The sequence below is a fragment of the Erigeron canadensis genome, chromosome 9 (assembly GCF_010389155.1).
Source record: "Erigeron canadensis isolate Cc75 chromosome 9, C_canadensis_v1, whole genome shotgun sequence".
Classification (NCBI taxonomy): Eukaryota; Viridiplantae; Streptophyta; class Magnoliopsida; order Asterales; family Asteraceae; genus Erigeron; species Erigeron canadensis.
In genome coordinates, this window is record NC_057769.1 from 18,686,278 (window position 1) to 18,701,992 (window position 15,715).

General features: G+C 31.7%; 2 protein-coding genes across 2 annotated transcripts; one reads left to right on the forward strand and one right to left on the reverse strand.

The window, feature by feature from the left end:
* The first annotated feature begins 337 nt into the window (after positions 1-337).
* On the forward strand, positions 338-5,347 carry LOC122582997 (cytochrome P450 81Q32-like). Its single transcript, XM_043755431.1, has 2 exons — positions 338-1,262; positions 4,643-5,347. Exons 1-2 carry the CDS (start codon positions 339-341, stop codon positions 5,252-5,254), a joined length of 1,536 nt encoding a protein of 511 aa, XP_043611366.1. The 5' UTR covers position 338; the 3' UTR covers positions 5,255-5,347.
* Positions 5,348-13,953: 8,606 nt separating this feature from the next.
* LOC122584025 lies at positions 13,954-15,403 on the reverse strand. The gene is made up of 2 exons (XM_043756387.1): positions 15,281-15,403; positions 13,954-14,670 (listed from the first exon to the last, which is right to left on the reverse strand). The coding sequence occupies exons 1-2, from the start codon at positions 15,281-15,283 to the stop codon at positions 14,191-14,193; spliced, it is 483 nt and encodes a 160-aa protein (XP_043612322.1). The 5' UTR covers positions 15,284-15,403; the 3' UTR covers positions 13,954-14,190.
* Positions 15,404-15,715: the final 312 nt, after the last annotated feature.

Sequence of the window (15,715 nt, forward strand, 5' to 3'; positions counted from 1 at the left end):
TATAAGAGAATATCGGGGCAACTTAATTAAATTAAACCAGCCACTAGAATTGACTTTGGCCTTTGTATACGACATTTTCTTCAAATTAAGTTAATTGTTGAAGTGATATCTTAATTAAACGCAACTACTAGCTTCAATAAGTGTTCCCAATATTGACTGTTGCATATTGCATGACGTTGTTTTACTCGAAGAATTGAAGAGGATACATGAAGCGCGCCAACTTGGAGTAATGAAAGTCAACTTATTGACATTGGTTGTAAGCAAAATCTATAAATATGTTGTGATCATTATTACATCAAGTCCATATATATATACAAACTATCATACAGTAAATAAATATGGTGGCATATTCTGTAGTTCTTTCCATAATTCTTGTCATAATATGGGTTGGCCAAACTAGGTTAAAAAAATTTAAAAAGTTACCACCAAGCCCCTTCCCATGCTTACCCATAATAGGTCATCTTTACCTTGTGAAAAGCCCTCTCTATCGAGCCTTAGGTAAACTTTCCAACCGTCATGGTCCAATGCTTATGCTTTGGTTTGGGACCCGTCGAGCTTTCTTAGTTTCGTCTCCAGAGGCTATAGAAGAATGCCTAACTTCCAACGATATGGCTTTTGCCAACCGTCCTCATTTGCTTGCCGGAAAGCATCTTGGTTATGACTACACTACCCTTGCATGGTCAAGCTATGGTGACCATTGGCGTAATCTCCGACGTATAACCTCTCTTGAGCTTTTATCAGCTCATCGGTTACACACCCTTAGCTCGATTAGAGCCGAGGAGGTGAGGCTTTTGGGTAAGAAGGTGTACCAAAGCGCGATGAAAGATGGGACGGTTGAGATGAAGTCGATGTTTTTTGAGCTTATGTTGAATGTGTTAATGATGATGATTGCTGGGAAGAGGTACTTTGGTGATTCAGTGGCCGATGTGGAGGAAGGACGACGGTTTAAGGAAATCGTGGAGGAGACGTTTAAAATGATGGAAACAACGAATGTGTCCGATTATTTACCATGGTGGAAATGGATTGGTGGTAGGGAGTTGGAGAAAAAAATGATTGCATTAAAGGGTAAAAGAGATGGGTTTATGCAAGGTTTGTTAGATGAGCACAAACGAAAACTAGTGTATGTAGGGGAGAGTGATGGCTCAAAGGAGGAAATCAAAGGGAAGGATGACAAGAAGAATTTCATTCAAGTTATGTTGATGTTGCAAGAAACAGAATCTGATCAATATTACAACGATGAACTTATCAAAGGATTAATGCAGGTAATTTGATATATCTCTCTGTTATATATAAATGGGTTATATATATATATATATTTTGCAGTAAAATATTCATTTGAAAACTAAATTTTTTGTGAAAACTAGAAAACTGACCAAAACACTGTAATCTGAATTTAACACAATGTGTTTTTATAAAACACAATATGTTTTTATTGTGTAACCTAAAATATGTTGGGTTAAGTTTTAAATCACGGTGTGTTTTTAATAGCGTTGTAAATCGAAAAATTGTTCAAACATACTGTGATATGAACTCAACACAATGTGTTTTCGAAAAATATATTAAAAACACATTGTGTTAAATTTAGATCACAGTATATTTTGACAGTATTCTAGTTTTTACGAAAATTTTAGTTTTTAAAGGATCAAAATCCATATTTTACATATGTTTTCTAAACACTACTTTTAATAAACACATACATGTTAATTTAGAAACTGTTTCAATCGATACCAATGTATATAGGTTTCAATTAAAATATAAGTCGCATGGATATATAATGTATTTTACTCTTATCCAAAACTTAAGCAACTTACTCCGTATAACAATTAGTTGACAATTTTATAAGGCAGTATTAGTGACTCATCTTTTCATTTTTTCATACTTATAAGCAACAGTATAAAATACTCTACGACAAAACGAAGAGTTTTGATATAATAAATGATGATTACTTGATTAGAAAAAGTGAAAAACAAAAAAAGAAAAAGATACTTATATTTCTTTGATTGTTAGGTATTACATTACAATAGATAGAAGTGTTCTTACAATAACTGCGTTGTACTACGTGTGATGTCTATAAACATGTAAGAAAGTCACTGAGATTTGGCTAGGTACATACTATAGTTTCACACTTTTCGACTTTAATAAATACGTCCTTATCTTTTTAAAAAATATTAGTATCTTAAAATGTAACAAACTTTAAACGAATGTTTATAGTAAGAAATAACTAAAGTTTTGTGTATTGTATGTAAACAACTCGAAAATAATGTTTATTGTATGTAAGAAAATGTATTCAACCAATTACAATCAGACAAGTGACACCTCTATATGGTTGCCACGTATGCTTTCTTACATACAATAAACATTTTTTAAAGTTGTTTACATACAATACACACAACTTTAGTTATTTCCTACTATAAACATTCGTCTAAAGTTTGTTACATTCTAAAATACTTATCCCATTTAAAAATTATCTTAATTACAAAATCATAACAGTAACAATATAAGTGCAATTCACGTATCATTTTTTCACGACAGTTAAAATATTAATCATTTTTCTTAATAAATATATATATATATAGAAAACTTAGATGAAGAGAAAATTATTTTGTTTGCAACCATATTTTTTCTTAGGGAGCATGAATGTTAAATTGGTATACAAGTCGTCAAGTTCAAGTTCAACATACGTGTCCTTTTTGGTTTTCACTATTCGAAATATCTTTTTTTTTTTTTCAGATATAAATTGTCAACAAAAATGATAGAGAGGGTACTAAAAACACCTAATTATTAGTCTAACAATATAAATAAGCCACCTGTCATTCTATTTCAATGGCCCATTAATTATTTTGTGTTATTACTACTATATTCCTAATTATTTCATACGTATACTCTATACAAATCTGCTTCCATAAATCCTTTTTAAGTATATATATATATATATATCCCATCTTCATCGTTATTGTAAGTCTTCTTATACCCCTAATTTAGTAAATCGGAACCAGGTTGCTGTTATGTGATCATATATTAAGTTGTTCGATATTTTGTTTATACGTAATATTGATGTCGTGGTCACGTCGTGTGATGTTATATAATTATCAAAATCTAACGAGGTTTAATATCATGTGTGATGTTATATACCTATCAAAATAATGAGCGAATGAAAAACAAAGAAGTAAATGACACGAAGCTCTGTTCAGAATAAATACATCATGAGGCCCTGTACAAAACTTATTGTAAGAAGTTAATTGAAATTTGTGAAAATATTAGTGAACAAAAATTTCTTTACGGAATTTGTGCTCGGTACGAAGTATAATTCGGCATACGAAACAGAAATGGGAAATAAAATATGTTCCGTAAAATGATAAAAAGGGTAAACTTGGAATATAATTTATGTAGATTTTAAGTTCGTATTTAGGTCTATATTTTTTTTTTACAACTAAATTTTACCTCTGACGCGTATGATGTGTGTTAATCGCATAACGAAAGGATTTCACACTAAGCAGATCTTAAATAATCTTTCTCAGCATACCACCTCCTTTATTGAAAAATTTCGTCAAAAAGAACCTATCAAGGCTCAAACTCGAGACCTTGAAGTAAACTCTCCCAAAACCCCATATAACAGGTTTAGTAAAACACTCCTAAACATTGGTTAGGCCTCTCTATACTTCTGGATTGTCAATTGACTAAACACTTTTATCATTATTATATCAGCATAAAGTCATTAAATGCTTCATAGTAGGCGCATGGCATGTCTTATTTGACTATTACTTCAGGTCGTATCAATTGCGGATCCAACAGCCTACTATAAAACAAGTCTTCGAAAAATGTATTCATTACTTTCATGGATCATGTACATCATCATAATTTTCTTTCATTTTGACAGAAAGACAATACAATAACATAAGTACGTAGCGGAATAAATTATGTAATATATAAATTAACAAAGTAATAAATGTATACTTTTTAGCAAAACTTCAATATAAAACTATATAAAATTATAGTTTATGGTTTAAAGTAAAACTCCTTTACGATAGCACATACGACGCCACTATTGTATGTATATTAGTACCCGATTACGAACTCACAACCCGTTGTGTTTTTCCTTTTGCTATAGTCGAAACCCAAGAAACCAAAACCCTTTTCTTTTGTTGTTTTCAGCGGAACAAAGAGAAGAGAGAAAGAAAAGAATTGTTAGGGTTTTTACCTTTCAATTGTCTTACAAAACCATAACCCTTAACCCCTTTATATAAGGTAAATAGTTAGGGTTATTAAGCTTAGTGAACAAGTTTGTGTTGGGTTACAAAACCCACTTCAAAAACTGGAGGCTTAATTAGTTACATTTTTAGGGATTCTTTTTACAATTGCAATCAAAATGTTATATTAACTTCATAATACTATATGACAATCAAATTAATCATGAAGGCTTAATTGGTTACATTTTTTTCTTCTTGGTTATATCTAATGCTTCACGAAAAAAGTTATCACAAAACACATTAATATTATCAGTATAAAAGCGATCAAGTCTGGTCTGTAAATCCTTGACTCAACAAAGACATAATTACTATTTATAGTGTGTTGAAATGTAGGTTCGCATAAAGTAGATGCATAAAAGATCAGTTTTCTTATTTTTTATGGTTGCGCATGCTAGGTACTACTATCAGCAGGAACCGATACATCAAGCGGGACAATGGAATGGGTGTTATCATTCTTGCTAAATAATCCCGAACATCTAAAGAAAGCACAAGTTGAGATAGACACTTACGTTGGCAAAGATCGTCTACTTGACGAATCAGACATATCAAATCTTCCTTATCTGCGATGTATAATAAATGAGACTATGCGAATGAAGCCTCCTGGTCCACTTGTGTTCCATGAGTCTGCAAAGAATTGCGTAGTAGGAGGGTACCACATACCACGCGGTACAATGCTTTTGATGAATTTATGGGCGATGCAAAATGATCCTAAGAATTGGGAAGATCCTCAAGAGTTTAAACCAGAGAGATTCATAGGTTTAGAAGGATCAAGAGATGGGTATAAACTAATGCCATTTGGAGCTGGTAGGAGGAAATGTCCTGCAGAAAACTTAGCCATGCGTATGATCGGGTTGACACTAGGAACACTTATTCAATGCTTTGATTGGGATAGAATGAGTGACGAGAAAATTGACATGACAGAAGGAAAGGGATTGACAATGCCAAAAGCTAAACCTTTGGTGGCAAAGTGTCAACCTCGTCAACAGGCTGCAAAATTGTTGATTTAAAGGTAATATAGAGACATATCCCCGCCAATATTTATACTATTCATTTGTGTTTAAGTATGTAATCTAAAGTTATTTACTTATTTTCGGTCTAGACAAGAAATGTTGTATACGAAAATAATACGCTTTATTTAGCTATAATTATGTCATTTAGTACAAGTACTGTTTTATTATAAGTTTTATTCACTAGTATAAAAAAAAAATATAGAGACCGGTCAAAAGCACTATAGAGACCGGTTAAACGATTACTGGTTTTTAGGATACAGAACGGTTGTTATCAAAATAAGAGGTCTTTATCCTTTGTTCCCGCTTGTATAACATCTTCCCGCCAAACACATAGAGACCGGTTTGTTTATATATAATCGGCCTCTATTCAATTTTTTAAGACCTGTTTGTTTTTACTCAACCGGTCTCTATTCATTTTTTTAAATTAAAAAAAAAAACCTGTTGCATTTGAAAACCTACCTAAACCTGCGGCTATACTATACAATAAAACAATAATATACACTCTTTCATACCAAAATATCAAAACATAAACAAAACACCATTTCAAAACCTACCAAAACAATATATGCTCTATCATACCAAAACATAAACAAAACCTCTTTACATACTCTCAAGTATCAAAAGTCATACCAAAACACCCAAAACAAACTTGGTGCTCATTAAAATATACCAAATCCAAACTACTAGTATACCTAATGCAAAATCTAAATAATTTGCAATTAAACAACTAGAATACATAATCAAACCACTAACTAGATTATATTATTAATCTTCTCCATAAACTAACCAAAGTTAAAGTTCCTAAAGTTATAAAATAAACTTCTAATAATAAAGTCAAAGATCAATGCAAAGTTCATACTTTAGTCCTTTGGAACTGAAATTGCATTTCTCCAAAATTTAACCATGGCATCTAGTTATGAGTGCTTGTATGGTCTTGAATAATTCCAAGGTATCTACAAATATAAGAAAAAAATTCAACATTATTATTACTTATGTATAAAAGAAAACAAATTGCAAAAAACAAATTAGATAATATAATACATATCAAATTACTTACATAAGCCGGCAAAGAATATTGTTGATACTTTACAAAATCATATAGCCAATACATCACATAGTAGCCACATTCCCAATTCGACTCTTGTTGTTGGATCTAAATTTTAGTGACAATCATATATATAATAAAGGGATAATGGGACTGGAATGTAACCAATTATGACCAAAAGGTTATGTAATATAACCAACTTCTAGACTAGCTATGTGGTGTAACCACCTTTGCTTTTTGGGTTAAGTAATGTAAGCAACCGGATAGAAAACAAGTTGTCGGTTACCACTTTCATTTTAATTCTTTTTTTTTATTGGGATGATGGCAACGGTTTGTAACCAACTATGACCAAAAGGTTATGTAATGTAACTAACTACTCGTCTAGCTATGTAGTGTAACCAGCTTTGTTTTTTGGGTTATGTAATGTAAGCAACCGGATGGGAAACATGTTGCCAATTACCACTTTCATTATATATAACAATTATAGAATATACACCTCTTCTCTCTATCTCTTTCTTTTTTCACTTTCACCTCCGGTCACAACCACCACCCTTCAGCCACCATTACCACCGGTTTTGATTTTGAAGATTCGATACAGTGGTTTTGATTTTGAAGAGTCCGACAACAAGCGACCTCTCTTTTTTCTATCAATTTGAGTTTCAAGATTTGTGGGTTTTATTGAGAAATCAAATTTGTGTGTAAATGGCTAGATTAATAGATGGATATTTATTGAGTAGATGGTAAATGACAACAGCGAAGAACAACACTACATTATGTCGATAATGAAGAACAATATCGGATTCCGACGACAAATTCCGGCAATAGTGAATAATAGCAATAGATTTCGGCATCAGCAGTAGTAGCAGATCCCACCAACCAGCAACAAATTCCGGCAACACTGAACAACATCAGCGGATTCCGTGGACATGATCGGACTTTTTTGAGCTTTTGCATCATTCGTTGAGCCATTTCCATTCGGATCTTTGACAATACTTGTGGAACCCAATAAAGCAAAACCCATTGACATATCTGATCATGGTATAGTGTGGTGATTAATATTATAGAATGAATCGGCATGGTGAAACCATTTGTCTACAACAGCGAAGGAGAAATTTATATAAATAGAGATATATAGTGATAGATAGAAGATGATATATTGATTGATGATATGATGAATCAGGTGGGTTAATATATCTGGGTTTAGATTATCATTTTGGGTTGTGTTGCATAGTCCATGTGATGAAATGAAAAAGATAAAAGAAGCAAAAGAAATGAATAATTTTATAATTTTATTTTTGTTAGTGGAATTACAAATGTGGTTACACTACATATCTAGTTGAGTAGTTCGTTACATTACATAACCCTTTGGTTATAGTTGGCTTCATTCCGGTGTCATTTTTCCTAACTTTATTGTTGGCTTAACCGGATGGAAACTTGCAGTAGCAGGTAACTTACATGACATAACCCAAAAAATAAAGGTGGTTACACTATATAGCTAGTCAAGTAATTGGTTACATTACATAACCTTTTGGTCATAGTTGGTTACACTTCGGTGTCATAATCCCTATAATAAACATCAAGCATACAACTAGAAAACATGTGTAAAATTTCTATAATAGCTCCTGCACATGGCTTATTTTTATCCTTTATGTTTATTTCAAGTGACATGAATACTCCATATCACATGACTATAAAATCATAGACTTCAATCTCGCTAGTCCGTTACTTATTCAAGACCCGTAAACCATCGTTTTATTAATATTAACAGTATTATCCATGCTATTTCCTGCTACTGAAGTTATCTTCTACATGACCACTAACGACAATAAAACAGGGACTCATTAAGACTAATGATTAGAAAGAACATATTTTTTTATACCTATGAAAACAGAAACATATTGTACGAAAGCCATTGGTCTCTCAGTTTTTTATTGCACCGTATTTTTTAGGATCATAAGGGTTGTATGCCATTAATTTTGTACCTCTTGTTGCAATGATAAGTAGTAATTGTTTTTGTTATAAGTTGATTATAATTGTAGAAGATAAAATTTTACCTCGGGAAATATTCAACGAAAACCTTTAAAAAGCCTAAAAGCATATAAAAATAATGTTGTGTTAATACTTTGTCAAACAAAACAATTGTAAATTCTATACAAAAATAACATAAATCTTACTTTTCTACTAAGCTTGGTAACCGATAGTGGTCTTCGGTCTTTCCTTTACATATGGAGTCTAGAATGTACCCGGTTAATTCATGAGGACGCAATATAAAAAGCGACCAATGACCCTAAAGATGTAATAGTGTGTTAACCGGTTAATATACACAAAGATAACACAAATCAAATACAGAGTTTATAGGTAGCACAAATCAAGCACTGATCGATGGTAGATACCCTTGACGATACGGCAATAGATAATTGCTTATGTTAGGTTGACACAAGAACTCCCTTAAATGATTTCGAACCACCATCGGCTGCCTTTCACACATTAAACCATTAACTGAAAAAGGGTTTAAAAAAGCACATCTATTTCGCTCTAAGTCTGTATCAACACTGTTATGTAAAGCCCTAAATAAGAAAAAGACAATATATTATAATGTAAACTAATACAAAAAAAAAAAATCATATTGACAATAATAATAAGTTAAGACACGTTACTATACTTACGATACAAAGAGTGCTAAAATAGTCATCTCAAGTTGTTGTTTTGTAAGCAAAGCCATAACCTCCAGGGGAGTGACATTTACAGAAATAGGGGCAAGTAGTGAAAAAATCTCAGCCCGAATCTCATGAGACATCGTGAGTCCAGGGTTACTTCTGCTCATCCAACTCAGATAGTACGCTTGAATAAACGCCAGCCTCCTCATAATTCTAGTACTATAGCTATGCAACTCTAAATCTTGATTTTCAAAATCATATGTCGGCGATGGAGCAGAAGATGACTATGAATAAGTATTATTAGTAACGCAAATAAATATTACTATAATATATATTTTCATGCTTAATATATATATATTAAGTTTAAGGTTCTTATGTTTACCGATGCATCACCACAAGTCCTAGTTGCTGGCATTCTTGAAGTGGAATTTTTAGAGGAAGAAGGTCTAACATCTCTTTGGTCGAGTGTTAGAGATGATTGACCACATGGCTATTAACAAAAACCACTAATTACAAACTTCACTAAAAGACTACTATAAAGGACATGCTGTAGTTTTGTATTAGTAGTACCTTGAATAAAGAAATTCGTGACTTGGGCCACTAAATGAAGCTGCCAATAGCATCCGCAAGTTTAAAATGTTTATCACTGGACATCGGTAGATCAAAAGAAGTATAGTCCTTATCAACACTGTCCAATTGCACCTTCGCATACCCATCAAACATCCGTGACCCATGTAACATGTCTGACCCCGTCCATAAGACCCCCTGTGCACAAATAATTTCTCTATTAATTACATGAGGTACTAACAAGTAACACTTTTTGCGTTCCTAAAAAACAGTTAACATGTAAGTATATTTGGTGTAAAAATGATCAAAAAGCATAACTTTATGATAACCAAATTGCGAATTATAGTTGTCCTCTCCAGTAACCCTTTTCTAAAGCGTTTTTTAACTACATTTGTCTTATTGCTTCTCACCAACAGTAACCCTTTTCTAAAGCGTTTTTTAACTACATTTGTCCTATTACTTCTCACCAATAAAATCGTGGGTCTAGTAATAAGTATAACTAATACCATAAGTCAACAACCATAACATTAAAGCAAAGTTCACAATCAAACTTTCATTGTAACAAAATTCAAATTCGACCAGATTAGATCGATATGCATATTGCATAACAGTAGATAGATAATGACATAAGGTAAAACAAAACTTAACAGAGAAACAAAGTAACAAATTACATTGCTTCATATCCAACAGTTATCTACTACAAAACTGCCAATTACCGACGGAAATTTCAGACGGAAAAAATCTGTCGGAATTTTGTGACGGATTACCGACGGAATACGGACAGGTTGTCATTTTAATATTTGATCCAGGAATTTCTAACAGATTTTCGACAGTTTTGTGACGAAAACATAAATCTGTCGAAAATCTGTCGGAATATTGAAAACATTACCGACGGACATCAAAAATCCGTCGGAAATCTATCAGAAATTTTATTTTTCAATAAAATCAAATAATATATTATAATTCCGTCAGAAAATCAGTCGGAAACTAAAATATATGCCGACGGATTCTGATGATCTTGTATATCCGTCGGAAATCTGTCTGAAATCTGTCGGTAAAATAAAAATTTTTGTCTCTCTTTCATCAAAAAATTTTTTTTGTCAATTCACTACATATTACCGGTTGTGAGGTATATTTGGGCCAAGTAATGAATCCTTAGCAATTATGCAGCCAAAAATCAAATGAAGTAGTAAAAATTTGAATTTTTAGTGAATTTTTGACAAATTTAACTATATTTAAGTGATTTATATGTAATTACATCAAAAATTTTGATGTCAATTCACAATATATTGCCAATTGGAAGGTATATTAGGGCCAATGGTTAAATCATCAGCAACAATGTGGCCAATAATTAGGTTACGTATCTCGTTTCTGTTTTATTTGTATATATGTGTGTTTGTATGTCTTAACTTTTATAATCTTCATTTATAGTGTTCATCTTATCGTTGGGCCTATTGGGTCAATGTATTTTTCTTACATTCATCTAGATATAACGGGACAAGTATGCATATAACTCGGGTTTTTGGGCCTATTGAGCCGTATAGTGTTCGTTTTTCACTCAATTGTGTATGTTGGGCTTTAAACATCGTTCATTGTCTCATGTGTATATATGGATGTATGTCTCTCTTAACTTTCATTATTATTGTTATTATTAATATTATATATAATATTATAGCGACCATAAACTTCCTCTACCTGTGAGATTTCTTTTTTTTTTTTAACTTATATATAAGGTTTGATAAGATTTAATATTATATTGTTTTTTAATATTTTGTATTTAATTTATTTAATATGAATTCAAATAAATAATATTGGTTTGGAAGCAAATAGAAGTTTAGCACAGCTCGGGAATAGATTCGAAATGCTTTTATAGGTTCGGTAACTATTGTTTCAATTATTATATTAGATTATTATAATTATACTATATTAATATACAAATAGTGATTTAGTCAAATTAGTCAATAAGTCAACGTTTCAATTGTGAAAATAATTCATTGGTTTCAGAAGATCTCTCTAAGTTTTCAAAAACTAATTAAATCTAAAACTTCTAGAGAAAGTCGTGGAACATACATGTTATATATTGTAACAAAAAAGGTTGCATTTATATATGCTACATATTTGATAGTTTAATCGTTACTATTAAATACATCAAGAGATAATAATAATAATAATAATAATAACCTATTTGTGTAAAGTTTTGAATTTAAATTAAACTTCTCTTTATATGTATATATTAATAACTCAATTCAAATAAAATCGTTACTATTTTAATTATTAATTATGTTTGATGTTATTATATATTGCTATATTATTCTCAAAATTTAGTGATATGTTTTTTATTTGTATGACAATATAGTAAGAGTCATCTATTTATTAATGTTTATCATAATTATTGTATCAAGCTACACATTGGTTTAATCTAATAACGTATAAAATTGAAAACACTAAAAATCAAACTAAATAAAAGTTTAACGAACAAATATGGTCGTATATATAGTCATTAGAAAACTATTGAAATGTTACGCTCAATAATGTCGAAAAAATAAATTAGCGGTTTCGACTCTTCTTAAATCGTCGAGTCGAGTGGAGTCAAAGAGGAAGTCAAACAAGACCAAATCTTGAAATGAGGAAACAAAAACCCTATTTCCTTAACAAATTTTCCACATTTCACCTTCATTCTCTTACTCCTCTCCTCCCTCCCTCTCCAGCCGACTCCTCCCCCTCTCTCTCTATAAAACTCTCATCCTTTTTCTTACTTTTAAGATCTTGGTAACTACAACAAATCGAATATATATCCTCGGTTCATACAACCAATCGATTTTTAATCAAGAAAGTGCCTTTAAACCTCGGTTTATACAACAAATCGTATAAAATCCAACTTAGATCCGATTTAGATCTGCTCGACTTCTTGGTGTTTCATTCCATCTACGCGTGGATTTTGGTCAGATATAGATCTGGGGTTGTTTGGTTGAGTTAGTTCCGATTTAGGGTTGTTTGGTGGAGTTAGATCCGATTTCGGTTAGATCTAAGGGTTGTCGTAATTTTCTAGTTCAGATCTAGGGATGTTGTAATTTTTTTCGGTTAGATCTGCCACCTCAGGCACGATTTTATGTAATTTTTTTTATTAAATCTATCAAATATATAAACTTGTCTATATTTACTAATTTTGTTTTTCTATTTGAGTAATATTTCTTTTTTCTTATACGTTGTTATACAGGAACTAAAGGAGTCATATATGAAACCGAAAGCAGGTAACTTTTTTAGTTATATTTCATATGTTTGTTTTTAATTTTGTAACTCATATTAGAGTTTGTAATATTTGGTTTTTAATAAATATGTTGTTTTGTTTCAGATCTAAACGGCTAATTTCGGGTTTAAATGGAACAAAAAGAAATGCAAGGTTTTGGTTGTATGTAGATTAAATATATTGTTGTAAATGAGATTTAAATGTAAGTATTGATTTGTAATGAATATTATTATATGTAAATGAAAGTTATTTGATTGATGGATCAGATTAACTTATGTTTTATTTCATTTGATATGTGAAACTGTAAAAATGGATATTAAAAAAAATATTATTATTATTTTTTAATTTTTTGTTTTGTAATCTGTCGGAAATCCGTAGCTAACTTTTTTGTTTTCCGACGGAATTAATTTTATGCTAAAACTTTTAGCGACAAAAGTTCTGAACATTTCTGTCGGAAATAAAAGTTTCCGACGGAAATTTTTGTCAGAATGTTTCCCACACATGTTTTCCCGACTCCCAGTTTTCCCACACATGTTTTCCCGACGGATTTCCGATGGAAATTGGCAGTCGGAAATTTCCATTTTTGTAGTAGTATGTTGAGTTTTTCATCACAAAATTCAAACGGGTCAAACGAGGAAAAAATGTTTTTTGCAACCGAAATCGAACAGTATAATAGTTGTTTAAGTGGGGTGGAGGGAAAATGAATGTGATAAGCGAAAAAGACTTATGTATCATTGCTCCCGAACATTGGAGACCCACAGCTTCTCATCATACCAGATGCTCCTTCGGGCGTGGGCGTATTTTTCTGAGATTTACTTATCACAGCGACATCCCCCTCAACATTGTGAACTCTATCTGTTAAACTAGCAAGAGTTTCCTATATTATCTGGTCCTTTGTCTTCCTATTTTGAGTTTCCTTATAGTCATGTATCCCTTCTCTAATACCAACTGTGCACCCAACCCCTCGTGTACGTCATCACATACCATAATAAGTCTTTTCCGGTTGGAAGACTTAGATTACCAGCTTGTAGTTGCCCTTCCAATTGTACCTGTTAAAACAACAAAATAAACCGGTAATTAGCTATAACAATCAGGTTTCATCTATAAACAGGTAATTAGCTATAATGGGTCGAGCATCTTGCCAACTTGTCAAACTGTTCGAACAAAGGGATGGGGATCATACAACTTATGAATCTTTCCAACAAGTCCTCCTTTCAAGGCTTCTGTTGCTAAAGCTTCATCACTGCCTCGATAGCCCAACCGACCTAAATGTGTCTGAATCTCTTTCTTAAGGGCATTTTTTCTGCCTTTTTCACGTTCCAACTTAATATACAAGTTAAAAATGAGGTTAGAAATCTTGAAAACATAATAAAATATAGTATTGATGTACAATACATGTTTTAAGGACTAATAAAAGTTACTTTCTTTCAACAGTGGCTTCAAATTCTAAAAATGCTTCCCAGTCAGATTTTTCTATGAATTTGTACAAAGAACATGGACTTTTACCGCGTTCCATAAACTCATTCCGAAGTCTTGTTTTGAATCGCTTAAATGACATACTACATTGTTGCATAATTTTCTTTTTCCTTGAGGGGTAATCAGGTAGATTATAGTCCTGCCTAATTACATGCCATAGTCGATCTTTGTCTTCTTGTGGTACAGTGCGCCAATCTTTGTACTTGATGTTAATAAGGTTTCGTGTAAATATGCCAACTTGAGTAGAAAGAGTTGGGAATGATTTTCCCAGAGGTAAAGACAACTCATTAAACTCAATTTCCCCTGGAGCATCCTCCTTGAGCTTTGTGTTAATGCCTCTAGTTTTCTTATGTGGTGGTGGTGATGATGCCACTGGTTCTTTATGTCCATCCTCAAATTCTTCTCCAGAAGAAGCTGAAGCCTATAATGTGTAACGAATATGTGTTAACGGAAAATAGCAAGACACATCACATATATAAATAAGAGATAGCTATGATAGAAATAACAAGACCATTTATCAAGCAAACTAGCAATTATATAAATAAGAAATAGCTACCGATAGAAATTATAACATCAAAACTTACTGGGACAATCAAATGCACTTACGAATCATAAATTTCTACTCTTCTAGCCATACTCAAAATAACCCCAATATAGATTTAAAAAATGTGAATTGCTGTCTCTATATACAAATACTGGTCAAATAAGTATACAAGAAAAGTGAAGATATAATCATATTCAATAACCGAAGAGTAATCAAGGAGTTATATATCAAAGTCACATAACGCAGATATTGAATCAAAGGTCGGCCAAATATAAAATCAAGGAGTCAAGGATTTATAATACATTAAAGTTTTAGACATAAGCTTATAATCAGTACACCTTATTGATAATCTAACACCCAATAAAATATTTAACGCAATATAATCACATCTAACGGAATAAGAACATCCAAAAAAATATTTAAACACAATAAAATTAATTTAACACCCAAAAGATAATTTTAAATCTTAAAAATGAGTACACTTTACCATTTTTATGGATAGATGGTGCGGCCGCCGACTATGGTGGAGCTTGGAGTATTTGATGCGGAGATTGCAGTAGGTGGTGCGGCTTGGTGATGGTAGAGTTAGGGTTTTCTCAGGGAGATTTTGGGGTACTGGGAAATATGAGAATTGGGAACAGGGAAAATGAGTCGATAAGTAATTTAAAATAATTTTGGGGTAATGGAGAGAACTAATGACGGTTCCTTGAAATTTTGGGAATTTTTTTTGTGTGTATTAATTTAGTTTTTGAACACAATTTTCATTAATTTGATATATAATGTTTATTTATATAAATTGATTTAGTTTTTTGAACACAATTTTCATTAATTTGTTATATAATTTTTATTTATATAATAATTTGTTTATATGGTATCTTTTATAACAGAGACACTAATTACAAATGATATTTATAATTTCAAA